Raw genomic sequence first — 26,843 nt, forward strand, 5'->3', positions numbered from 1 at the left:
AAAAATGGTGCTCATCATTTTATTGCGTGCAAGAAGCTAGTAAGTTCTCTTGCTGTATGTTTGTATAGCAAGGAGCAAGATCATTATTTGCAACTCCACAGCCTCCTGACCTTTGCCTTGGTGGGCCCTACTGCGGGGGTGTCTCCCCTGTTTGCTGGATCACCAGATGTGAGTGGGTACCTCTTGAAGATGGGGTGGGGTGCTTTGGCTCCTATGGGAGTGCTGAGTTTAGAAGTGGAGGTTGTGGTGCACGGAGCAGATTTAACAGATTCTCACGAGTGGGTGCTGTGCCAGGTAGTGTGAGCACATCTGGGTGCTGGGTGAGCAGCGGACTGACTCAGCGAAAGAAGTCTGTGCTCTTACAGACTTCCAGAGCCTCTGCTGTAGTTCGCAGGGGGCTGCAGGGAATATGGGGAGATACTGCACTGGTAAATATGGAGTCGGGAACCCAGGGAAACGGAACACATAGGTGCATATGGGAGGAGCATAACCCAGCTGTTACACCAGTCACATTAACATGAGCTTACTTTCATCTTCACGTTGTCCTGATATGGCTTGTTCATGGAATCAAGAGCACCCTGCTGTTTGGTCATGAGTGTCCATCTCAGCCTGGTCCATACAGGCTACCATACTACAGTTTCCATTAGGGACTTACTCCTGTAGCTCAAGCTGAGGAGGCTCATGTTTTTAGCTCTGGAGGGCACATGGTGAATCCATGACGATAACCCTGGTGCTGGTCAGTACACAAGCACTCTTGGCAGCTGCAGGGCAGGTGAAGGATCAGGACTGGGAGTGCCAAGTGAGAGGATCTCGATTTTGAAGAATGAAGGAAAAGTTGGAGAATGATTGCAATAGGGCTTTGTCCAAACCTGGGCATTGCCTTATTTACTTTGTTTTGTAATTTTCTGTCTTTGCTCAAGCCATCTAGAGGTATTTGGTGGAAAAAATGTTTTTGTTTTTTTAGGCTGTTAATCTTTGGCAGTATGCTATTTATTTTAAATGTGGTGGTATATTCTCAATCAATGCACAGACTGTACCTTGGTGTCTGTACACTGAGATCCCATGGACACACATGTGGACCTATGAATATATCTAGGTTTCTCAGCTTGAATCTTTCCCAATTCTGTTGCACAAACATTACATTCAGGTTCGTGATGTCAGTGAAAGACATTGGGGTTAGTATGTCACTTGCTTTCAGGAGAGATTAAAATACCACAAACCTAGTTTGACAGAATCTGGTGCCTGCCTGTTTGCACAGAATAAATCCATAGCACTGGGTCATGTGACCTAATCTGCACCTACATCGTCTAGTGCTGGATTCAGTCTGCTCCATCTGATTCCCCTTTATTCTAATCCAGAGCCTGACCTAGGTGTATAGGGCTATTAATAGATTACCCCACTCTGCCAGGTAATGTGAGATACAGACACAGTACTCAAAACATTGATTACATTATTAGGATCACAGAGCTCATCCAGTACAATTAGGTTCAAGTCCTAATCTGATTAATGAGATAGTTTGGTAGAAGCCTATTATCCCTCTATCTGAACAGGACTCGGGGGAAAAATGACACTGTTGCACCATATCTGAGTTCAGTTTGCGGTCAAGAAATATGTGCACCATTCCTCCAAAATTCTGAGATGTAGAGGATGCCAGACCTGAAACAGGGAAGACACAGCGTGGCAGCATCACATGGATTTAGAACCTGCAGGCATTTGAATTCTCCCGGCTTGGCTTTCTGTCCAGAGAGCCCCTAAAATCTCCCGTGTCCTCCTATAGTAAGGTTATTGTTGGCACTAGTGTTATACATCTATAGAGAGCTTTTGATTTAGAAGGACCCCTTTCCACTATCTATGGGTCCAGTCCCGCTCTCATGGAAGTCGAGCATTTTTTGCCACGATGGTTTAAATTCTCATTACACTAACCTACACCCATTTCATGGCCCCTTCATACTGCTAGAGCCATGTAAGTGGGCCTTAGTGTAAGAGGACGTCTACACTGAAACTGCTACAGCTGCAGCTGCGCTTCTGTAGCCCTACAGTGTAGACACTTCCTAAGCTGATGGGAGGGGTTTGCCTGTTGGGGTAGGTAATCCCCCTTCCCAAAAAGCAGTAGCTAAATTTACAGAAGAATTCTTCCATCATTGTAGCGCTGTCTGCACCGGGGCTTGGATAGGCACACCTACGTCTCTCAGGAGTATGAATGTAGATGTAGCTATGCCAGTGTAAGTTCCCAGTGTAGACCTGCCTTAAGCAAGAACCAGGCCCAATATAACAATGTGTCAAGTTGTGCTTGAAGTGCTGAGGATCTAAAGGATGTTGTGGGGTTTTCCTAGTTAAAGTGTTTTGATAAAACATTCCAATCCTCTTCAAAGGATGGGAACTGGAACTTACTGGTGACTAAATGGCCTAATTAACTTGAGAGTGTCCCTGGGGTTTCTTATTTCTCAACCATTTTATATCAAATATGAACACCTCACCCACCCGTACTGTAATTTTCTTGTAATGTGATGGATACAGTCTAGAAATATACCACCCACCCCAAGGTTATCTCCCCACCCAGGTTTTTGTATAGGTACAGCGGCTGTCATGAGTATCTGTTTTTATTGTTCCTGTTGGAGCTGATACAGCTTGCTGGGCAGGACGCACCTTTTCCAGGCATAGATGCTAGAGTTTGCTGCCACCTCATGGTGGACGAAGCAGTTGCCTTTTCAGTTTGGGAATCCCAGGAAAATCAGGACTGTAGCACGGGGCACGATGTTTCCTGCTAGAAATGCATGATGCTCCTCAGTTAGAATTCAGGGTTGTATTTTCTCATTGGTCTCTACCTATTCTGGCTTTAACACAAAGTTGCTTCATGTATAAAGAGCATAGGACACTTTGCCTTGCACTTTAAAAGCTGTGTTTCTGAATGTCATTTTATTTCCCCCAAGAGGGGTTCTCCAAGGTTGTGGGCCAAGCTGGAGAAAATCCAGAATTTCCCATGTGTCTAGCGGTTAGAGAAGGGGACAATACATGGCTTCTGATCTAGGCTCTGTCACTGACTTGCTGCAGAATGGGACCATGCGTTAGTCACCTAGTCTCCGTGTCCCTCAGTCCTGTCATGTATAAAATAAAAATAACATGGATTTGTCTTGCATCCGACGAAGTGGGTATTCACCTGCGAAAGCTCATGCTGCAAAACGTCTGTTAGTCTATAAGGCGCCACAGGATTCTTTGCTGCTTTTATGGATTTGTTTGTCTGTGTTGCTGTGGTGAGGTTTGATTAATTAATGTTTGTGTCTTCTACACAAGCTAAAGAAACAATAAATAATAATAACGTAGCTCTTTGACTGGAAGGCGCTATGGAAGCGTAAAGTATTATGACAATGCCTTCTGCAGAAAAAAGCAGTGAGGCTTGTATTGTTTGCACACTCAAACCATGCCGAAGACTCATTCTGGGGAGTGAGAGAGGGAGCATAAATGGGAACCTGAAAGGAAGCTGAACTCTTAGCAGCACAGCCTCAGCCAGTGGAAATTGTCCATTGGTTTCACCGGAGCGATGACAGTTTACATCAGTTGAGGATCTGTCCCATACTCTTTATGAAGTGCACATGGGAAGAGATCAGAAGAGATGCAACATGGTTCCAGATTTAGGTGAGGAGGTGACATGGAGACCTAGGCCAGACCTGCTCCATGAAAAGTCATGTTTACGGTGTGAATGATGATGAACTTGATGATAAATCCAGCTCAGACTGCCTTCCCCCCAACTCCTTCCAGAAAACTTGCATTCCTGTGGGGGTTATTCTGTGGACTTGTTGCTTCTGTTTAAAGGTGCTGCAATATCTGGGTCTGGATGTGACCGAGGAGAAGAAGAAGCAATTACGGCAGAGTCTGATCACAGATTCGCAGGGAACAGTGGCCTATGGAGGTGAGCAGGGTGCTGCTATGTGCAATATGAGACAGAAGGCGCATTTCATCCCTGGTATAGCGCCATTGACTGCTCTAGGACATGAGACATGCCACCTACGAGGTGACAGCTAGAATAAAGAAACAGAAACGACAAATCCTGTTTCTTGGCAGGGAGTTAGACTAGATGACCCTTGCGGTCCCTTCTAACCCTATGGTTTGGTGCCCAGACAGGTTTTAGTTCAGATGCAATTTATTCAGAAACTGGTCACACAAGGAAAAGGCCTCTGACTGGTCCACATGTAAAATGGGAGTAACAGAGAGGGAGTGCACAGGCCCCTTCTCCTCAAACCTTCAGCCTGCTCACAAGCAATGGCAAAAGGAAGCTGCAAAACAGAATGACAAACCTGCTTTATGTGGGCTGGCAGGAAATTGTTGCCCTCTAACGTTTGGTCATGTAACTCCTTTGTCTCTGCACTGAAGTGCAGCATTGCTTCCAAGTAGTTTCTCTGATGAAAATGCTAGGTGGTTGTTGTGGGTTTTTTTTTAAATCCTAAGCAATGCTTTCTAGAAAATTGGATAGAGGTCTCTCAACCATGGCTAGCAAAAGCATACTGCATACGGACCCTGTATTCAACATACAGAGATTTGGGATGGGATAGAGAACCTTCTCTCTGCTGGCGGTGGTTGGGTTTGCTATGTTTTTAGTGATGGACATGAAATGTGTTACCTTCTTCTGGATAATCTGTGGCTTCTGTGAAAGTTGGCTGTGTAAACTCAGTTCCAGGCGCTCTCTCCTCATACTGTGACTACCCACTCTCTTTTTCCCTCATAGATTTTCTTCAAGCACTCAGGGATCTGCTGCAAGATGAGCTGGACGAGACTGGCCTTGATGCCAGTTCTGTGCTCTTCACTCAGCACGAAGTGGCCAGTTTATTGGATACGTCTGCTTTTCACTCTCTGGTCAGCCTTACTGTTTCTTGCTTCTCTTCCTAGCCTACTGCACCCTGCCTTGGTTCCAAAGCTCCTCTCAGATCAAAGACCTTCTGGGTCTTTCTGTGAGCTGATGTAAGAGAAAGATATATACCATAAGATGATTTGGGACCAAGTAGCTGTGTCCTGGATTCTTGGTCTGGATGGTTGCTGTAAACTGTAGAAGAAAACGCGACAGTGCTATCTTTCTCCAAAGGGCAGAGAAGGCAAAGACTAATGGGCTAGCTTTCACTTATACTTTAGTTATAGAAAAGAGAGGGTAGAATTTCATCCCTTAATCATAAAGCTTAAAGGAAATCCCATAAAAGACCTGATTTCCTATGCTTAATGAATAAAAAAAACCCCTATGTAATGGTTTGAAGAAAACTGCTGATGTCAATTTTCTAGCCATACAAAAGAAAAAATTATCATAGTAAAGCCATTCATTTCATTGCCTAAAGGGGCCATCTTATGTCACTTTGATTGTGATACAGAAGGAATATGAGCCATGATGAATCCATTCCAGCTATTGTCACTTCAGTAACGCAGTGAGAATTAACCATTGTTCCAGCTGTCTCATGGTGTGCAGCCTGAATTCCTATGGAATACAAAACCACAATTAGATTATTTATTCTGACACTTGTGTCGTTTTGTAAAAACACAAACTGTCTTTGAAAATTATTTTGAATAATGATTGGTTGGGGTATGTCAAAAGTATTCATGCGTTGTAACCCCATGCTCATGGTGAAAGATAAGCCGAACTCACTCACCGTGTGCACCAATGTGTTCCAGTCTTTTGATTCCGTCAGCTGTACCGATGGTGAGGAACTGGAACAGCTTCAACTGGAAATGACAGATCTGCGGCAGGAAGTCCAAAGGCTGAAGGTCAGGCTTATCTTTCGAGCACGTTTTTCCATAACTATTCAAATATAGTGGATGTAACAGTGTGACAATTAGGCAGGTCTTCTGTGTGTATCACGCCTTTACGTTTCTAGGCATTTGTTGGAGGCAGCCACCATTTTGCGTTTAGTTCAATGCACGTTGTTACAGAGGAGACACGTGTACTGTGTGCTTCCTCTCATCGAGACTTCATTTTTGTTCTTTCTTTGTTTTTTTTTTCCTTAAAAAAATGTTTAATGTGCTGAAAGGGTACGGTCACTCTTTTTTAAATGGAAAACCCTAAAAGAAAATAAACATTTTTAAAATATCCAAAACATAACACAAATAATTTACATCTCATATTAAACCTAAATACACCCCCCACCCTCCTGATCTAACCTAATATTGGCAGCTCAGCTGTTAAAAGCGTGATGGTGACAAGGTGCATTTTTCAGATACATACAAGCTGTACCCAGTGAAAGGCAATTGCAGAGTAAGAGTGCATCTAAAAATATGGCTGTTGTAGAGGAGAGCTGCAAGTCCGTAGTTGCATCTAGTGAATTAATTCAAGACCTGTTTCCTGCGTTATTCAGGAGATAGCCTAGGTGATCAGTGGTCCATTGTTGCCTTTTCATCTGAGTGAATGTGCTATCAAACACGATGCCTGACCAAGTGAAAATCTTCCTCCTAGTCTCTTCTGAAGGAGGTGGAAAGCAGCAAGAAGTCAATGGAATATGAACTTCAGAGACTGAACCAGGTTAGTTTAGAGGTTACTTGTGAATTGTCCAGTGGCGGCACTAGCCGGGCTCCATGGACGCAATCGCACCCACAGAAATCAGGCCCAGATGTGCCCTTCTACAGGCAGGATGGCCGGGGGTGGGGGTAGGGGCAAAATCACACCTCTCAAGTGTCCTGCACCTGTTGTTTCCATTACCTTAGCTGAAGTGCAAAAGGCAGGCTCTGTTTTAATGTTCTCTGGGATACGTCTACGCTGCAATAAAGAACCCACGACACCGAGTCTCAGAGCCTGGGTCAATTGACAGGCTCTTGAGGCTCGGGCTAAAGGCCTGAAAATTCATAGTGTAGACATTTGGGCTGGAGCCTGGGCTCTGAGACCCATCCCCCTTGCGGGGTTTCAGAGCCAGGCTCCTGCCCGAATCTGAACGTACATAAGAACGGCCACACGGGGTCAGACCAAAGGTACATCTAGCGCAGTATCCTGTCTTTCGACAGTGGTCAATGCCAGGTGCCCCAGAGGGAATGAACAGAACAGGTAATCAAGTGATCCACCCCTGTTGCCCATTCCCAGCTTCTGGCAAACAGAGGCTAGGAACACCATTCCTGCCCATCCTGGCTAATAGCCACTGATGGACCTATCCTCCATGAACTTATCTAATTCTTTTTTGAACCCTGTTATAGCCTTGGCCTTCACAACATCCTCTGGCAATGAGTTCCACAAGTTGACTGTGCATTGTATGAAAAAAATACTTCCTTTTGTTTGTTTTAAACCTGCTGCCTATTAATTTCATTTGGTGACCCCTAGTTCTTGTGTTATGTGAAGGAGTAAATAACACTTCCTTATTTACTTTCTCCACACTAGTCATGATTTTATAGACCTGTGTTATATCCCCCCTTAGCTGTCTCTTTTTCCAAGCTGAAAAGTCCCAGTTTTATTAATCTGTCCTCATATGGCAGCTGTTCCATATCCCTAATCATTTTTGTTGTCCTTTTCTGAACCTTTTCCAATTCCAATATATCTTTTTTTGAGATGGGGTGACCACATCTGCATGCAGTACTCAAGGTGTGGGCGTACCATGGATTTATGTAGAGACAATATGATATTTTCTGTCTTATCTATCCATCCCTTTCTTGATGATTCTCAGCATTCTGTTCGCTTTTTTTGGCTGCTGCTGTACATTGAGTGGATGTTTTCAGAGAACTATCTACAATGACTCCAAGATCTCTTTCTTGAGTGGTAACAGCTAATTTAGATCCCATAATTTTATATGTATAGTTGAGATTATGTTTTCCAATGTGCATTACTTTGCATTTATCAACATAGAATTTCACTTGCCATTTTGTTGCCCAGTTACCCAGTTTTGAGAGATCCTTTTGTAGCTCTTCACAGTCTCCTTGGGACTTAACTGTCTTGAGTAGTTTTGTATCATCTGCAAATTTTGCTACCTCACTGTTTATCCCTTTTTCCAGATAATTTATGAATATGTTGGATATGACTAGTCCCAATACATACCTCTGGGGGTCATCACTATTTACCTCTCTCCATTCTGAAAACTGACCATTTAACCCTACCCTTTGTTTCCTATCTTGTAACCAGTTACCAGTCCATGAGAGGACCTTCCCTCTTATCCCATGACAGCTTACTTTGCTTAAGAGCCTTTGGTGAGGGACTTTGTAATAGGATTTTGAAAATCTAAGTACACTATATCCACTGGATCCCCCTTGTCCACATGCTTGTTGACCCCCTCAAAGAATTCTAGTAGATTGGTGAGGCATGATTTCCCTTTACAGAAACCATGTTGACTTTTCCCCTACAAATGATGTCATCTATGTGTCTGACAATTTTTTTCTTTACTATAGTTTCAACCAGTTTGTCCGGTACTTAAATCAGGCTTAACGGCCTGTAATTGCTGAGATCACCTCTGGAGCCGCTTTTAAAAATTGGTGTCACATTAGCTATCCTCCAGACATTTGGTACAGAAGCTGATTTAAATGATAGGTTACAAACCATAGTTAGTAGTTCTGCAATTTCACATTTGAGTTTCTTCAGAACTCTGGAGTGAATCCCTCTGGTCCTGGTGACTTATTACTGCTTAGTTTATCAGTTTGTTCCAAAACCTCCTCTAATGACACCTCAGTCTGGGTCAATTCCTCAGATTTGTTACCTAAAAAGAATGGCTCAGGTTTGGGAAGACCGATGCAAAGAATTCATTTAGTTTCTCCACAATGGCCTTATCATCCTTGAGTGCTCCTTTAGCATCTCGACCATCCAGTGGCCCCCTAGATTTTTTGCAGGCTTCCTGCTTCTGATGTACTTAAAACAAAATTTTGCTATTACTTTTTGAGTCTTTAGCTAGTTGTTCTTCAAATTCTTTTTTGGTCTTTCTAATTATATTTGTACACTTCATTTGCCAGAGTTTATGCTCCTTTCCATTTTCCTCAATAGGATTTAATTTCCACTTTTTCAAGGATGCTTTTTTGCCTCTCACTGCTTCTTTTCCTTTATTGTTTACCCACAGTGGCACTTTTTTTTGTTCTCTTACTATGTTTTTTTAATTTGGGGTATACATTTAAGTTGAACCTCTATTTTGGTGTCTTTAAAAAGTTTCCATGCATCTTGCAGGGATTTCACTTTTGGCGCTGTACCTTTAATTAATGTGTCACTAACTTCCTCATTTTTGTGTAGTTCACCTTTCTGAAATTAAATGCTACAGTGTTGGGCCACTGTGGTGTTTTCCCCGCCACAGGGATGTTAAATTTAGTTATATTATGGTCACTATTACCAACTGGTCCAGCTATATTCACCTCTTGAACTTGTTCCTGTGCTCCACTTAGGACTAAATCAAGAATTCCCTCTCCTCTTGTGGATTCCAGGACTAGCTGCCCCAAGAAGCAGTCGTTTAAGGTGTCAAGAAACTTTAACTTGCATCCCATCCTGAGGTGACATGTACCCAGTCAATAGGGGGATAGTTGAAATCCCCCATTATTATTGAAGTTTTTATTTTTATAGCCTCTCTAATCTCCCTGAGCATTTCACAGTCACTATCACTATCCTGGTCAGGTGGTCGGTATTATATCCCTACTGCTGTATTCTTATTATTAGAGCATGGAATTACTATTCATAGAGATTCTGTGGTACCGTTTGGTTCATTTAAGATTTTTACTTCATTTGATTCTACGCTTTCTTTCACATATAGTGCCACTCCCCCACCAGCACGACCTGTTCTGTCCTTCCCATATATTTTGTACCCTCGTATTACTGTGTCCCATTGATTGTCCTCATTCCATCAAGTTTCTGTGATGTCTATTATATCAATATCCTCATTCAATATGAGGCATTCTAGTTCACCCATCTTATTATTTAGACTTCTAGCATTGGTATATAAGAACTTTAAAAACTTGTCACTTTTTAGCTATTTCCCATTACATGATGTAATTGAATGGGACTCTTTCATTTGACAGCTTCTCATCAGATCCTACCCTTATTTTATCATTTTCCATCCTCTCCTCCTTACTAGGATATAGAGAATCTCCATTAATAGATCCTCCCTCTGTCTGAACCACATGCTCCTCCGCACCTATCGGCTTTCCCCCAGCCCTTAGTTTAAAAACTGCTCTATGACCTTTTTAATTTTAAGTGCCAGCAATCTGGTTCCATTTTGGTTTAGGTGGAGCCCATCCTTCCTGTATAGACTCCCCCTTCCCAAAAGTTTCCCCAGTTCCTAATAAATCTAACCCCCCTCCTCCCTACATCATCGTCTCATCCACGCATTGGGACCCTGCAGTTTTGCCTGGCTAACTGGCTCTGCATGTGGAACTGGAAGCATTTCAGAGAATGCTACCATGGAGGTCCTGGACTTCATTGACTCAACATCTACATTGCAATTTTTAGCCCTGCAGTCCAAGTCCCAGAGATGGATCTGGGTGACCTGGGCCAGCTGCAGCCATGCTGTCACTCCTTTATTGCAGTATAGACATACCCTGGGAGGTTCATACGTGTGTGGGTTCCAGCCCTTTGCCACAATGACATGGAAGTTGCAAAGGAAAAATACTCATAATAGATGAAGGTTTTCTGCATGGTACCATGGGAAGAACAGCAGCAGCTTTACTATGAGCAGCTCCAGGAACGCTGATGGGTTGATATATCAGTGGCTGGTGGGGAAGCTGTGTTAACAAACTCCCTGCCGATTCCAGAAGGCGCTGGACTTCCTGTCTGAGAACCAGACCCTGCACAGCAAGCTGCAGGTGGCGGAGGTGGTGCAGCAGCAAGCCCACAGTGCAGAGCAGGACTATGAGGAAGTGATCCACCTGCTAGAGGCTGAAATTACTGAGCTGAAAACTCAGGTAGTAGGGAAGAAAACAAAGCATGTCTCCGAAGCAGAGGTAATGTACCCCCATGGCCCAGGAGGGGATGGCTGGGGATTCAATGGACCAGTCGGAAAAGCCTCTGGCTCTTACTTTTGAAGCAAAATGTAATTGATTGATTGATTGTAATTTGTAAAATGGAGGCTGGCAGAGTGCCAAGCCTCATGTTGATATTTAATGTGATCTCCAGTGACCAGATCAAAAGAAAAGGCATCCTCCACAACAATTAACACCCAGGCTAGCTCCTCTGCTAATCATTGCTCCACTGACACTGCATGTGCACTAGCTGAGAATCTCACTTCACCCTCCATCCCTAAACTCCAAACTCAGGCAAAAACCTCAGAAAGAGATGTGTTTTGTACCAGGCCTGAAGGTCAGTGACAGGATTAGTGGGCTAGCATGGGGAGCAGATTCCAGAATGGGGACCTTCCATTAAGAGTGCCCAGCCCCCAGGTGGTTCAATCTAGGGACTGCTACCCAGCTGATCATAACTATCATGAATAACGGAGAGAGCCACATGGGAGCCAGGTCTCAGACTGAGACCACACTAAGGCAGATTAAGGTGCAGGCCGGTAGACATGAGATGTGTCTTTGCCAGCTACTCCTACTTAGGAAGGGAAGTCCTTGTATTTTAGTTAAGTACATTATTTCTACTTGCTCTGCCCCTGCAGAAAGTCTCTCTCCTAGTCCAATGGAATTTAAAGGTGCATCCTGTAATTGGGCCCATTTGTCGCAGCTGTGGGAGCCCATAGTATGTTCATGCCCCTGTCTTTTTCCAAGCAGCCCTGAGAACAGTGCTGGTATGAATGTAGCCCCACTGTCACTCTGTGGGAAGTTCTATCATCACTGAGGACCTAGCTGCCATCTGTGTGCTTCTGTTTTCAAGCCTGTTGTTAAGTTGGTGCCTAAAGTGGGTCGACGCTATCTCCCTTCTCTTCCCACCTCCTTCTTTCCACCTCAGGGAGACATTCTGGAGCTGAAAAGACGGCTGTCCCTGGCAGATGGCCAGTTGCGGAAATCTGAAGTCATGCGGAAGCGCTTGGAAATCTGCAACAGGAAGCTGCTCCTGTTTGTGCAGGTGAAGTATTGAAATGTGGCCACTGTCTATGGGAGCTGTACTTAGCTGTTTTACTCTGCCTTCTGTTACCATGGCAGTCAACATCACTTCCTGTTCTAGATGTTAGATCCTTTATTTTTCGATTGGATCCTGGAAAGATGCCCTCTGTTAGTGTCAGGAGAACCTACTCAGTACAAACTTACCTAGAACTTACATGTGTGGGAGCTCAGTATACCCAAGGGACTAAAATCTGCCCTTTTTTACTCGTATGCAACCCACAAGAAGCCCAGAGACTAGGCCCAGAATTCTGATGGTCCCTATTATATTCCACTGAGGGTTTAGCATGTGCACCATGTGCCCCGAGTGTGAAGGTAGTGTCTGTTGGTCTGGGCATGTCCCCAGGCTCGCCTTGTGGTTTCATCCAAGGTGATAAAGGGTGGGGACCACATCTCCAGTTCCTTCTCACCACTGCTAAAAGTTCTGTGCCTTCATCTCTTATGCACCTTTATATACATTGTAAATAGTTTTTAGAGTTTTATAGAACTTTTTAGCTGTTTTAACATAGTTTTAGTGAGCAACGTAGATCGATCAGGGGTTTGTTTCTCTATCCCCTCCTACCTATCCTCTGTACCAATGAGCAGGTACCGGACTATGCCCAGAACACTGGGCTTCAAACTCTGTGCCTCCTGCCCACGTTCCCTTTTGGTTAGCGACAAACACCAACACTGCCTCTAATGCTTGGGGGAAGCTCACACTGCATCAAGGTGTAGTATCTGCCAGTCCTTCCCCAGTCATACCCGAGAAGGCTGGGCTCCCTGCCTCTGGAAATACCTCATGGAAGTTGCCATGAGCCCTCTCTTGGATCTAGGCCAAGGGACCGATCCCCCCTGTACATTGGCCTGAAACCGCAGAGAGTGTGCTTCCTGCTACTAAGCCCAAATCTGGCACCAGCGGTACCACCACCATGGAGCCCATGCTGGGGCCCAGTTGGGAGATAAAGAAGCCATATCTGTAGCATTGGAATAAGTCTTCCACAAAAACGAAGAAAGGGGATGGTCCTTCCATGAGTTCGAGCCAGGGAGAAGAAGCATGCTCTAAACCACATAGACACAAGAAGAAGTCCCACAAGCAGGTGATCCAGCAGTCCTGGGCACTGGACCACAGGGACTGTCAACATCAGTGCTCCCAAAGACGCAGGTGTGACGTTATTGATATAAGCTGGGACCATATAGAACATGGTTGCAACCAAGGTCCTGTAGTGGCACCAAATCTTATGTAAAGGGGGTCATATAAGGTGTCTAAGACCATGTTATGGGTTGCTGGTTATGATTATTGCTGTCTATATGTATGTATCATTTTGTAGTTGAAGTTATGAGTATTGGCTGTATACTGTCTGTATTTCAAATTTGTGCTGTGCTTCTGGGTGACACCCCAAACAAGTTGGTGTTAGCTCTGCCTAGCCTGCTTGATGGCCCATTAAGGACCATCAGCTATACAATTGACCCATGGAGAGAAGGCAGATACGCCTTGTAACTCAGCAAAGTATGCAGGAACTTGCCCATGTGACTCCAGACTCCATTTTGCTGTAATTTTCCACAGTAAGAACAAAGACGTGTTCTTACACTTGGAAAAAACTATAAAAGGCTGATGCCTCATCTCCATCTTGTCTTCAATCCTGCTTCTTACCTCTGGAGGAACTTTGCTACAAACTGAAGCTCTGAACAAAGGACTGAATGACGTATCCCAGTGGGGGATGTACTCCAGAGACTTGATTTGAACCTGCAGTTTACTCCATCACTGCTACAAGCCTGAACTAAGAACTTTGCCATTACTGTATGTAACTGATTTCATTTAACCAATTCTAGCTCTCATCTATATCTTTTTCCGAACTTCCTGGTGGTCTAAGCAATGACTGAATGAGCCAGACAACAACACCCATGCTCCACACCACCTGACAAGGAAGGCAAGTGTTTGGACCTTTTGGGGAGTAAAGTCTTTTCCTCAGCCAGTCTCCAATTCAGGATTTTGAACTATCAGATGTAACTAGCCAAATATGACATCCTGAATTACAGCAAACTGGAGGAATTTGCTGATGGATTCGCACAACTGGACCGGACCTGTTTCCAGGAGATTGAGGAAGGGAAGCTGGCTGGCAGAACAGAGCTCCAATTGGTGGTGGATGCAGCAGATACTTCTTCCAAGGCATTGGCTATGAACAAAGTTGTGCGTAAGGAATCTTGGTTCCACTCTTCCGGTTTCGCTCCGGAGGTGTAAAACACTGTTGCAGACCTCCCCTTCGATGAATCCCATCTTCTTAATCAAAAGATGGATGATTCCGTACATACCCCCAAGGACTCCAGAACCACCCTTCACTTGCTGGGCATTTACTCGCCTGCCCAAAAGCGTAAGTTCCACCGCCTGCCACCCACACATCGCTACAGGTCCCCCCAGTTTTACTATCAGAGATCTTACGAGCCACCAAGGAAACGACAGAAACCCAAGAGATCTCCCCCTCTACCTCACAGCTTCCACCCCTGGCTAAAAGACATTTCTGAGTCAATCTCAAGAGCTGTCAACCACTTTGCCTACCACCTCACGATCACCCTACCCTCTTCGAGGGTCATCTTGCTCTCTTCTTCCAAGCTCAGAGTGCAATAATAATGGACAAATGGGTGCTTAATATCATCCACCACAGCTGTATGATCGAATTAATCACGCTACCTCCTCTAAACCCCCCCTCTTAATCCTTCCTCGGGGACCACTCTCACGACAGCATCTTCACCCAAGAGGTGAACTCCTTACTACAGTGGGGAGCGGTAGAATGCATTCTCCCAGAATATCAAGGGACAGGGTTCTAGTCAACTTACTTCCTGATACCCAAGAAGAAAGGCGGATGGAGACCAATTCTGGACCTCCAATATCTCAACTGCTTCATTCGCAAGCCCGTTTCAAATGGTCATGCTGGCAGCGATCATCTCATCCGTAGAAAGAGGCATGTGTTATATGATTCTCGATATGCAAGATGCTTATTTTAACATCAATATCCATCCAGCGTGGGCGCTTCCTGAGATTGACATTTTGCAACCACCATTTCCAATACAGGCTGCTCCCCTTTGGAATAACCCCCACCATTCCCAAAGTCTTCACTAAGGTTTTCTCTGTCATAGCAGCCTATGTCAGATGTTATTGGGTCTTGGCATTTCCATATCTCAATGACTGGCTCTTAGCCACATAGTCCAGGCACAAAGCCCAAGTTTCAATTTCAATGTTGCTTGGCCTTCTTTTGTCCCTTGGGTCAGTATCAATGTCAAAATCGACCTCTGGCCCCGTATAATCCCTGGACTTTATAGGGGCCACCATCAGCTCAGTCACAGCACAGACCTAGCTACCAAGGGACAGGTTCCAGACACTGTGAGAACTCAGAACTCTCGTTGTCAATCATCCGTATGTGCCAGCCAGGACTTGCCTTCCACTCCTTGGCCACATGGCTTGTGCACGCGCACATGTCACCACCTTCACTTGACTCCATCTTTGCTGCCTCCAGTTTACTCTCCCAACCATCATGCCATGGACCTCATGCTGACAGTTCCACACAGGGTACTCTCACCTTTCCAGTGGTGGACAGACCCACATCATATCTGCGTAGGGGTTCCTACGCAGGGAGCTCCCCAGACAAGACGATCATCACTGATATATCCCTCATAGGCTGGGGAGCACACGTGGATGATCACGTGACACAGGGAACGTGGACTCCTTGGGAATCCAGGATGCACATCAACATCCTGGAACTCTGAGCTGTAAGGAAAGCATGTTAAGCCTTTCTTCCATTCATCCATTCCTGTCAGGTTCTTATCATGTCAGACAACACCATCACTGTTTTCTCCATCAACAAAAGGGGGCATCAGATCAACCCCTTTATGTGCAGAAACTGTCCATCTCTGGAACTGGTGCATCACCCACCAGATCCTCTTTTCCGCAGCCTGTCTCCCAGGGACACCGAAAGTGATTGCGAACTTGCTCAGCAGGCATTTTGCAATTGACCACAAGTGGGAACTCCGTGGCTCAGTAGTTCACGACATCTTCAGCTGATGGGGGATGCCAACCAGAGACCTTTTCACCTCCCACATAAACAGCAAATGCAACAAGTACTGCTCCAGGGGATGTCTCAGCCACCATTCTCAGGGTGATGCTTTCATACTCTCCTGGTCAGACCAAATCAACTACAGTTTGTCTTCCCTCCTCTACCACACTTACCTTGAGTACTGCACAAGATCAGGCGAGACAGTGCAACTGTCATTCTGATCGCCCTCTACTGGCCCAGACAATTCTGGTTTCCCAGCCTCCTTCGTACGTCAACCCGTCCACCAATTCCCATCCCCACCGTCCCCAGTCTGCTGACACAGTACAACGGCGAGATCAGACACCCCAATTCACAGGTCCTCCACCTCATAGTGTGGTATTTGGATGGGCATCTGCTCTAGAACGGACTTGTTCCTCAGCCATGCAAGACATCCTTTCCAGCATCAGGAAAGAATCCACTAGATACTGTTACTGGACCAAGTGGAAACACTTTGCCTCCTGGGCCCAACAAAAGGGAATTTCACCAGAATCAGAATCCCCCTCCTCTTGGACTTTCTCCTGTCTTTTGAAGGCACTGTGTCTCACCCTCAACTCTGAAAGTCCACCTAGTGGTGATTTAGTACATTCCCCCTGCCCGCAAGGAAGGGCACTCTGTCTTTACATACCTGCTAGCTGTGAGGTTGGAAGGGCTTCATCAGAACCTTCCCACCCGTCCAACCCATTGCTCCCCAGTGGGACCTGAACCTAGTTCTATCCGTACTAATGAAAGCACCCTTTGAAGCACTGGCATCATGCTCTATGTCAAGAGTGGGCAAACTACGGCCCGTGGGCTGCATCTGGCCCGTCAGATGTTTTAATCCGGCCCTCGAGCTCCTTTTGGGCTCCGCACGCTGCCCCCGCCACGGCCAATGGGAGCTGCAGGAGCAGCACCTGTGGATGGGGCATTGCTCAGAGCTGCCTGGCCGCACCTCCGCATAGGAGCCAGAGGTGGGATGACAGTGCTTCTAGGAGCTGCAGGGGTGGTGCCTGTGGACAGGACAGTGCACAGAGCTGCCTGGCCGCACCTCTGCCAGAGGAGGGACATGTCACTGCTTCCGGGAGCTACTTGAGGTAAGTGCCACCCGGAGCCTGCACCCATGACCTCTTCCCACAGCCCAGCCCCCTGCCCCAGCCCTGATCCCCCTCCGAACCCCTCAGTCCCAGCCCGGAGCACCGTCCTGCACCCCAAACCACTCATCCCCAGACCCACGCCAGAGCCTGCACCCCCTCCCACACCTCAACTCCCAAGTTCGTTAGCATTCATGGCCGGCCATACAATTTCCATACCCAGACGTGGCCCTTGGGCCAAAAAGTTTGCCCATCCCTGCTCTATGCCCCTCTCCATGAAAGTTGCCTTCCTTCATGCTATCACTTCTGCAAGAAGGGTCAGTGAACTTGGAGTCATGATGGCAGACCCACTTCCCCAATTTTCCATGAAGATAGAGTCTCCCTGCACCTGCATCCCAAATTCTTGTCAAAGGTAATCTCCCACTTCCACATCAATCCAGTTACTTAGGCTTTCTCTACACTACAGACCTTACAGTGGCACATCTGTACCACTGCATCTGCGCTGCTGTAAGGTCTCCCATGTAGCCGCTCCATGTCTGCTCTCCTGCCGGCATAATTAAACCACCCCCAATCAAGTGGCAGTAGCTATGTTGGCAGGAGAGCGTCTCCCACCAACATAGCACTGTCCACACTGGCGCTTTTGCCAGTGAAACTTATGTTTGTCGAGGGGCGTTTTTTCACACCCCTGACCGATAAAAGTTTTTATTGACAAGAGTGCTAGTGTAGACAGAGCCTTACCTTTTTTTTTTTTCTGAAGCCACACACATCTACAGAGGAATGATGACTCCACTCTCTAGACATCTGACAGGCCTTAGCCTTCTACCTGCAGAGGACAAGATCCATCAGGAAGTCCCCCCAGACTGTTTGTTCCAGTAGCAGAAAGCAGGCAGTCTCCACCCAGAGAATCTCCAAGTGAATTTTAGGTTGCATTACACTTTGCTACCAACTGTCTGGTCTACCTCCCCTGTGGTGTGGGCTCATTCCACAAGAGCCCAGGCTTCGATCCTGGCCTCCCTCCAGTACAGGCCGCTCTGTAGAGTAGCCATGTGGGGTTCTGTGCACACCTTTGCCATGTGCTATGCCTTAGTACAGGACTCGGTGGCAGATGCCTCCTTTGGCGCAGCAGTCTTCTGCATGACCATTCCATCTTCATCCTTACACCCTCCTCTGGCTTAGGTACTGCTTGTTAATCATCCTCAGTGGAACTCAGTAGGGACCATCATTCCAAGAACAGGTGGTTGCTTACCTGTAACTGGAGGTTCTTTAATATGTGTGGTCCCTAACTGTATTCCACTTCCTGCCCTCCCCTGTTACGGATCTGTTTGGTACGCTGTGGAGAAGGAACTGGAGACTCAGTGAAACCACAAAGTGAGCCAGGGTGCATGCTCAGACCAACGGGCACTACTTTCAAATTCTCTGACTCTGAGCGCATGGTGCGCATGTGCAAACCCTCCGTGGAATACAGATAGGGACCACACATCCCGAAGAACCTCCAGTTACAGGAAAGTAACCTCCTCTTATATCTGACAGTAGCACCCAAAGGCTTCAATCAGGGCCCATCATATTAGGTGCTGTAAAAACACACACAGGCTACGTTGTGCAGACCCAAGTCCTAGAATAACTAGGTGTGACTCAATCCAGAAGGCCCTTGTATAGTAGACACTAGAGGCCAAATCATCCCTCCCTTCCTGCAGTAGTGAACACTGACCCTGTGGAACCAATGCAGTTCTGCTGTGGAAAGGGGGAGAGGATCTGGGGAACCCACACAGGAAGTCCACACCCTGAGCACCATGGAGTTTCCTTCTTGCAGGCTGTCTGCATCCACCCCACAGAGGAATGCTGGGATGCCATCGTGGGGCAGAACAGGGCTGGTGGATCTACCTACCATTGTCCCCCATGGAGGAGGAACAAGGGAGTTGTGAAGGACGCTGCAGCACTGACTGTAGCTGTATCTTTGTGCTGTTCCACACGGCAGTAAGAGGGAATTCCTACCTCTCCAGCTCCTGTGGTTTTCCACAAGATGCAGCTCAGCTACTCAGGCTGTGTCCTGGTTCTGGAATTTTGCCATTGGCCCGTGACTTACAATCTAGTCTATGTGTTAGGTATTATTTTAACCTTACCTTCTGATAACTGACTAGTCATTTTTCTCACCACGTCATATTTCAATTGGAAAATCAATTTTGTTCCCCCAACACTTTTCTGTAGGTCTGCTCTAGACTCATGCCTAAAATGTCTTTCTCCGTTTCATTTGCTCTTCCTCCACTGTCATGGCATGTAGCAATCTGACATTCTAAATGTACATTGAAATGGCAATGTGATGTACTTGGCACATTGGCCAGTGCCGGGGGAGCTGTCTTTGACTCAGCATACCTGCTACAGGCCTGACCAAAGTCCATTGAAATTAATGGGAATCATTCCATTTGAGGAAACAATAAAATGAAAGGAAGAGCAGATTCTAGATCAGTTGTGGTGGAGAAGGAGGAAATTTGACTTCTATAGGGCTACAGAACTATAGAGCTACAGCAGTAGATAGTGGCTTATATAGACATTGATGCTAGATATTGGAGTATATAAGTACTGATTTGACTCTGCCTCTTCCTTGCTGCTTGGAGTGGCTTATCCCTCTTCTTGAATGGGTTGGGCCCTGGCTTCTTTTTTGTGATGTCTGGTGCCTTCAGCCAAGGTGACTTTGCGATGCCTGAGACACGATGGGTGCTGTTGCTTGGGAAAACTGAATCATGTTAACCACTGCTGGCAAGGAGCATAAAACCTCGTCCACAAGACACAAAGTACATCAGCACAAAGCCCAGCAAAGAATTGATGCTTCTAACAATAACTGCATAACAAAGGGGGACTTTACTGGGAGCAGGAATATAGGATCTGGAAAGCATAGGCTTAGGGTTAACTAATAAGTACTAACACATCAACAAATTGTCCAGTGTCCTCCCTGGCACCTTCCCAGGAATCTGAGATGCCAGGGATAAGTCTAGAGACAGGTGCTGCAGTGCTGTGAATGTTGGCTGGCTGAAACAAAACAAAGGATTCTCTTACAATGTCTTTGCCCCTCTCCTGGCTCCATGGTCTGGAGTCCTGCGGAGTTCTTGTCTGGCTCTTGTGAATCAGGCTCCCTGAGCTGTTCTGCTTCTTGCTCAGCTCCCAAAGCTCAAAACTGAAACTAAACTAGTTTCTTTGTCTCTCACTAAGTCAGGCTGGCCCCTGACGCTGAGGGGCTGAGGCTCCCCAGCAAAATGCTTGTCCAGATCACACCACACAGAAGCCTCCCTATTGGCCTCAGCAGGAGTTTAGTCCATTCCATCCCCACCCGTGACTCCAAGCATGTTTGAAATGAAATCAGAGGGCCCTGGACGCCATGACTGTTACAGTCTGTAGAGTAATTAGTACCCCATAGAGGCTCAGTCCAGAGTTCCAGGAGTTGGTGAACTCCAAGTGGGTGGGTTGCACAAACATCACTGATCTTGGAGGGACATTACCAGCAGCCCATTACCAGAATGCCTTCCTCGCATATATTACTTACTGCTGTTTGGGAATTCTCTTTCTGTGCACATTAGTGGCTCCATCCATGAGTGGGCATTCATTCAAGAGCAGGACCAAGGCACAGAATGTGAATAATGGGGATAGCGGGCATTCTGAAGTGCAGCCTGAAAAACTATTCTTTAAGAGTGGGTTTTTAACCTTGCATCTGATACATTTTAGTGTCTGTATTAATTTACATGATGTCTGTATATTTGCATAGGTTACGAGTTTTGCTTCTGTTGCAAAAGGCCTTGAGATATTAGCTTCAAGGGCAGTGAATAAACAGAAGCTCATTACTGTCATACTAAATCTGAGCCCCAGAAAAAACGCATGGGGTTTGTTCTCTGGAATTTGTCAATCCTGTAAGTTTGAGATCTTCTTTTTCCCCCCACAGAATGTTCACAGGGTCCTGAGCACGCCCAGCCAGCTACCAGATGAGACAAGGTGGGGAAAGGCTTCTGAGAATTGTGAATGTGTGCATAAAACGACCGTGTTTTGACCTTTGTCTGGCTGATGTGTTTACAGGAGAGGTGGGCAAACTACGTGGGACCATTCTCCCCAGCCCCATAGCTCCTGGCCGGGGAGGTTTGCCCCCGGCCCCTCCCCTGCTGTTCCCTCTCCCCCGCAGCCTCAGCTCACTGTTCCACCAGCGCGATGCTCTGGGCGGTGGGGTGACGAGCTCCTGGGGCAGCGCAGCTGCAGAGCCCGGCCTGACCCGGTGCTCTGTGCTGCGCGGTGCATGGTTGGCTCCAGCCAGGCGGCGCGGCTGCCTGTCCTGGTGCTCTGGGCGGCACGGTAAAGGGGCAGGGAGCGGAGGAGGGGGATTGGATAGTGGGCAGGGGAGTTCGGGGGGTGGTCAGGGGCCGGGGGTGTGGTTAGGGGTCGGGGCGGTCAGAGGGCAGGGAACAGAGGGGTTGAATGGGGGCAAGGGGATCTGGGAGTGGTCAGGGAGAAGGGGTGGTTGGATGGGGCAGAGGTCCCGGGGGGGGGGTGGCAGTCAGGAAGGAGAGGGGGGGTGGATTGGGCGGCGGGGGGTGGTCAGGGAACGGGGGCGGTGGATGAGGAAGGAGTTCAGGGGGGCAGTCAGGAATGAGATGAGGGGTTGGATGGGGCGGCTGGGGGCAGTCAGGGGTGGGGGTTCTGGGGGTGGTCAGGGAACAGGGAGAAGGGGTGCTTGGATGGGGCAGTGGTCCGGGGGGGGCGCAGTCAGGAAGGAGAAGGGGGGTTGGATTGGGCGGCAAGGTGGCAGTTGGGGGTGGTCAGGGAACAGGTGGGGTTGGATGGGGCAGGAGTCCCAGGGGGCCATCAGGGGCGAGAAGTAGGGGAGATCGGATAGGGGGCAGGGGCCGGGCCACACCTGCCTGTCTGTGGAGGCACAGCCTCCCCTAGCTGGCCCTCCATACAATTTCTGAAACCTGATGCGGCCCTCAGGCCAAAAAGTTTGCCCGCCCCTGGTTTACAGGGTGTCAGTTGCTGCTGTTACTCCTCATCTAGTAACAAAGGTATCAGGGTGTCAGCTGCTGCTGTTGCTTCTCATCTGGGTAACAAAGGTATTGATTAAATACAGTCACTTGGTGACTGAAACAGATGGGATAGGATAGTCTTGTGGCTAAAATACTGGACTGGGCTTCAGGAGATCTGGGTTCTGTTCCAAACTCTTTCTGAGTGACCTTGGTTAAATTATTTAGGCCAAAGAGTGGTTGCCTAGGCTTAGGTTCCTAAATAAGTGGCCTAATTTTCAGAGGTCTTGAGCAGATTACGTCTGACTTGCAGATCCTAGCTCTGCAAAACTTAAGATTAGCCTGTGTTTGGTTTTGGGCCCATCTCCGTTTTTATCATCTGTTACTGAAATTGGGAGTTATGCTGTCTCTTATTCATCTTTGCTGATGAGAGTCTAGCAAATGAACTGAGGTGTATCTCTAACTCTGGAAAGGTTACAGGGACATTGTTAAGGTTTGTAGCCCTACCCTACAAATTGAACATATATTTTTTTAATATCTGTTGGAAAAACCCATATCATTCTTTGCACTGATGTCCAAAACAAATGAATCGGAAATCTGATTTGTTATTGTTTTAAAAAAAAATCAGCATTCCAGGGCTAATGAGCAACCTTATAATAATACACCAGTATGCGTGACAGGAGGATGGTAGATTTCAATTTCAAATAATTCCAAGACAACTATACATACAAAATTATGGGCCCTAAATTACCTGTTACCACTCAGGAAAGAGATCTTGGAGTCACTGTGGCTAGTTCTCTGAAAACATTTGCTCAGTGTGCAGCAGCAGTCAAAAGGTCTGTCTACACTGCAGTTAAAAACCCACAGCTGGCCCATGCTCCCAGGGCTTGGTCTAAGGGTCTGTTTAATTGAGGTGTAGATGTCTGGGCTTGGGCTGACGCCAGGCTCTAGGATCCTGCAAAGGCGGGAGGGACCCAAACTTGGGCTGCAGCCTGAGCCCAATGTCCACACCGCAGTTAAGCAGCCCCTTAGCCTGAGCCTCGTGAGCCTAACTCAGCTGGCACAGGCCAGCCGCAGGTGTCTAACTGTACTGTAGACATACCCAAAAAGGCAAACAGAATGTTAGGAACCATAGGGAAAGGGAGAGATAATAAAACAGAGAATATCGTAATGCCACTTTATAAAGCCATGGCACAGCCACACCTTTACTCCTGAGGGAATTCTGCGCCAAAAAATTTAAAATTCTGCACACAATATTTTAAAATTCTGCAAATTTTATTTGTCAATAAATAAATGTGGCTCCAGCATGGCAATGGGGAGCACTGGCCACTGGCTGCATTGAGGTGGGAGATCACCCTGAAGCCGCCACATCCCCCGGTACAGCAACTTGGTAGTGAGGCTGCACCTGACCCTGACACAGTGCAAGAGCTGGGCCTGCCTGAGAAACACCCCGGGGTCCTGCCCCTCTGCGCCAGGTGCACCTGGTGTGGGTGAGCAGGCTCAGCGCAGCAGGATCCAAGTGTGGGAGGATCTGGGGGGGGGGTGTGGCGAGAGGTTTCTGTGTGGGGCAATCTGGGTGCAGGCAGCTCAGTGGGAGATCTGGATGCATAGAGGCTTGTTGGAGGGTTCCAGGTGCAGGGGCAGTGGAACTTGGCAGGGGATCCAGGTGAAGGTGGTTGGGGCTCAGGGGGGCTGGGTGTGGGGGGCTCAGTGGAGGGGCTGGGTGCTGGGGGTGTGGGGCTTGATAGGGTGGGGGTCCAGGTACAGCTGGTTGGGGAACAGTGGGGTGTGGTTCTGGGTGTGGGGTGCTCATCAGAGGGGTCCAGGTGTAGGGAGGTAGGACTTATCAGGCTGAGGGTTGATGGACCTGCTTAACAGGGGAACCCCAACTGCTGCCGAGGGGATGCAGCATGCCGGGATCCTGCTTCCCCCGGTGATTCCCCTACAGGGCCGGCTCCAGACCCCAGCGCGGCAAGCACGCGCGTGGGGCGGCCCTTTCCCGGGGGGGCGGCAGATTGGGCCGGCGGACCTGCCGCAGGCATGCCTGCGGGAGGTCCACCAGAGCCCCGGGAGGACCGGACCTGCCGCAGGCATGACTGCAGAGGGGGCGCTCGTCCCGCGGCTCCAGTGGACCTCCCGCAGGCATGACTGCAGACGGTTCGCTGGTCCCGCGGCTCGGCTGGACCTCCCGCAGGCATGACTGCGGCAGCTCAAGCGGAACCACCGGACCTGCGAACCGTCCGCAGCTGCGGGAGGTCCAGCCGAGCCGCGCGACCAGCGGACCCTCTGCAGTCATGCCCACGGGAGGTCCGCTGCTCCCGCGGCTCCAGGGCGCCTCCCGCGCATGACTGCTTGGGGCGGCCAAAAAGGTAGAGCCGCCCCTGTTCCCCTATCCCCTTTTCTTCTCCATCCCCATCCCCTCACTCCCACATTCTCCTCCCCCACCCTATTCCACTGCCTCTTCCCTCATTCCCACCCCCCTGACTGAGCACTCACTGTTGCACAGAGTAGAAAACAGGAAAGCTCCCCGCACACAGAAGGGGAGAATGACTGGCACTAGGACCCAGGAGGCGGCGTCCAGCTGCAGAGTCAGCAGAGCCAAGACAGCCTCCTGCAGCTGGGCAGCTCTGCTCTTGCAGAATGAGGGGGGGCAGCGACATGTAACCCTGTGTGCCCCTGGTCGCCCCCTTCCCCCACCCCCCACTCTCTCTCCCTCCTGTGTGGCTTCCCTTTGCTTCCCTGACGTTTTCTGCAGGGGAACGTAGGAAATCTGCAGGGAGGGGGGGCATGTTCTGTGGGCGCGCAGTCACGCAGAATCCCCCAGGAGTAACACCTTGAATACTGTGTGCAGTTCTGGTTGTCCCATCTCAAAAAAGATATATTAGAATTGGATAAGGTGCTGAGAAGGCAACAAAAATGATTAGGGATATGGAACAGCTTCCATATGAGGAGAACTTTAAAAGACTGGGACTGTTCAGCTTAAATTAGAGACGATTGATGGGGGATATGATACAAGCCTATAAAATCATGGATGGCATGGAGAAAGTCAATAGGGAAGTGTTATTTACCTCTTCACATAACACAAGAACAAGGGTCACCCAATGAAATTAATAGGCAGCAAGCTTAAAACAAACATAAGGAAGTACTTCTTCACACAGTGCACAGTCAGCCTGTGGAACTCATTGCCAGGGGATGTTGTGAAGGACAAAAGTATAATGAGGTTCAAAAAAGAAATGAATAAGTTCATGGAGGATAGGTGGCATCAATGACTATTAGCCAAGATGGTCAGGGATGCCACCCCATGCTCTGGATGTCCCCAAACTTCTCACTGCTAGAAGCTAGGACTGGATGACGGTGGAACTCTCGATAATTGCCCCTTTCAGTTCATTCCCTGTGAAGCGTCTGGCACTGGCCACTGTTGGAAGCCAGAATACTGAGCTAGATGGACCATTGATCTGACTCAGTATGGCTGTTTTTGTTTCCAAGGTCGTGATATTGTTTGAAACTCTTTAACAGTGTCCTTGCATTAACTAATTACATCACCACAACACCAATACATCTAAAAGAAAGAAACTCCTATGTTGCTGGCAGCATGAGATGAAATACACAGTATGTTGTAATTTAGTGGGGGGTTCTCTCATGAGTTGCTAGTCAGACCTTTTGCCTTGGTGCTCATTTTATTCTGGTACGATTGACACATCTGCTCTTATTTTTAAGAGTCAACAGTCGGACAGAGGAGGATAAAACAGAAGCAATCTCGGATGTGTCTCTTCCGTCTCCAGATCTCCTGGACCTGTTGATATCAGAAGCTAAAGAATTGTTGGAGCCCATCCTCGCTGACACCACAAAGGATGGTAAATTTTGTATAACCCTTCTTAGTGATGAGGCAGCTGTAGAGGCCCAAATTCAGATGGGAGTTTGAAGTGAAGAAAGTCTAGACGCAGGGTACTTACAATTGGTATAACTTACACTTTCACCCCTTACCTGTTAAACCAGTTTAGATTCCCTTAAACTGACTTAGATTCACACCTGCTTACTGATGGGCAGTTAATTTACACCTCACTCTCCATATGGATCATCTCTGAATTTGACCTACGGAGTTGGAGGGGAGGGAGTCTAGATTGATGTAACTCCTACGGAGGAACCAGGAAAAAGGAGTTTAGCAGGAAAAGCAGCTAACAGAAAGGTGCAAGGTGTCCTTGGCACCCTGCTTCTGGGTAAGTGGGTGTAAGTCAGGCTAGGGGATTCTAACTTCAGTGTGTGGGAGTTTAAGTTAACTGTCTTGCCTAGCAATTCTGAACTTAGCTGATGGTCCCGAAACATTTCCAGCGAGCAGGGTAGGTATATCCTTTATGCAGTTACTGTGCTCCCAGTGCTGGTTGCATTGTACCTTGTTGTTAAGGAACAAATAATGATGTTTTCTGACCCTTTGTTAACGGGTGGCTGTGTTCCTGTGTCTGCAGTATTGCCATACAACTGGGACGAGTGCCTGACTGAGGAGGGAAGCCTAAACTACAAGGAGTAAGTGTCAGGTCTGCTTGGGCCTCTAATTTCTGCTTTGTTTTGGTGGAGGTATTTGCAAACATCTCAGCCTTCAGAAGAACTCTGTCCACATACAGTTGTGGTAGATTGTTGAGATCTTCCTGGTTATAAAGATTAAAAAGCTTCTTTTAAAAACACAGCTCATTTTGTATCCCTTTATCATTTTCATCCAGAAAAGCAGCAACACCTCATACACCTTCCTGAAAGAGAACGTAACAGCTCAC

The 26,843-nt window shown here is 47.5% G+C and overlaps 1 protein-coding gene and 1 long non-coding RNA gene across 2 annotated transcripts in view; one reads left to right on the plus strand and one right to left on the minus strand.

Annotated features, from left to right (window-relative positions):
- LOC120373048 (syntaxin-binding protein 4-like) overlaps positions 1-26,843 on the plus strand; it is an 83,769-nt gene that overhangs the window by 54,505 nt on the left and 2,421 nt on the right. Inside the window, exons 13-21 of the mRNA XM_039490884.1 lie at positions 3,811-3,907; positions 4,721-4,848; positions 5,650-5,742; positions 6,428-6,493; positions 10,669-10,857; positions 11,801-11,917; positions 21,012-21,061; positions 25,795-25,931; positions 26,541-26,598. Of these exons, the coding sequence (XP_039346818.1) occupies positions 3,811-3,907; positions 4,721-4,848; positions 5,650-5,742; positions 6,428-6,493; positions 10,669-10,857; positions 11,801-11,917; positions 21,012-21,061; positions 25,795-25,931; positions 26,541-26,598 (935 nt within the window). The remainder of the gene's footprint in view (positions 1-3,810; positions 3,908-4,720; positions 4,849-5,649; positions 5,743-6,427; positions 6,494-10,668; positions 10,858-11,800; positions 11,918-21,011; positions 21,062-25,794; positions 25,932-26,540; positions 26,599-26,843) is intronic.
- The window catches only part of LOC120373051, a 28,642-nt gene continuing 7,775 nt past the window's right edge, over positions 5,977-26,843 (minus strand). Inside the window, exon 3 of the long non-coding RNA XR_005585347.1 lies at positions 5,977-6,036. This is a non-coding gene — a long non-coding RNA (uncharacterized LOC120373051). The remainder of the gene's footprint in view (positions 6,037-26,843) is intronic.

The sequence above is a fragment of the Mauremys reevesii genome, linkage group 10, assembly GCF_016161935.1.
Source record: "Mauremys reevesii isolate NIE-2019 linkage group 10, ASM1616193v1, whole genome shotgun sequence".
In the NCBI taxonomy this organism is placed as follows: Eukaryota; Metazoa; Chordata; order Testudines; family Geoemydidae; genus Mauremys; species Mauremys reevesii.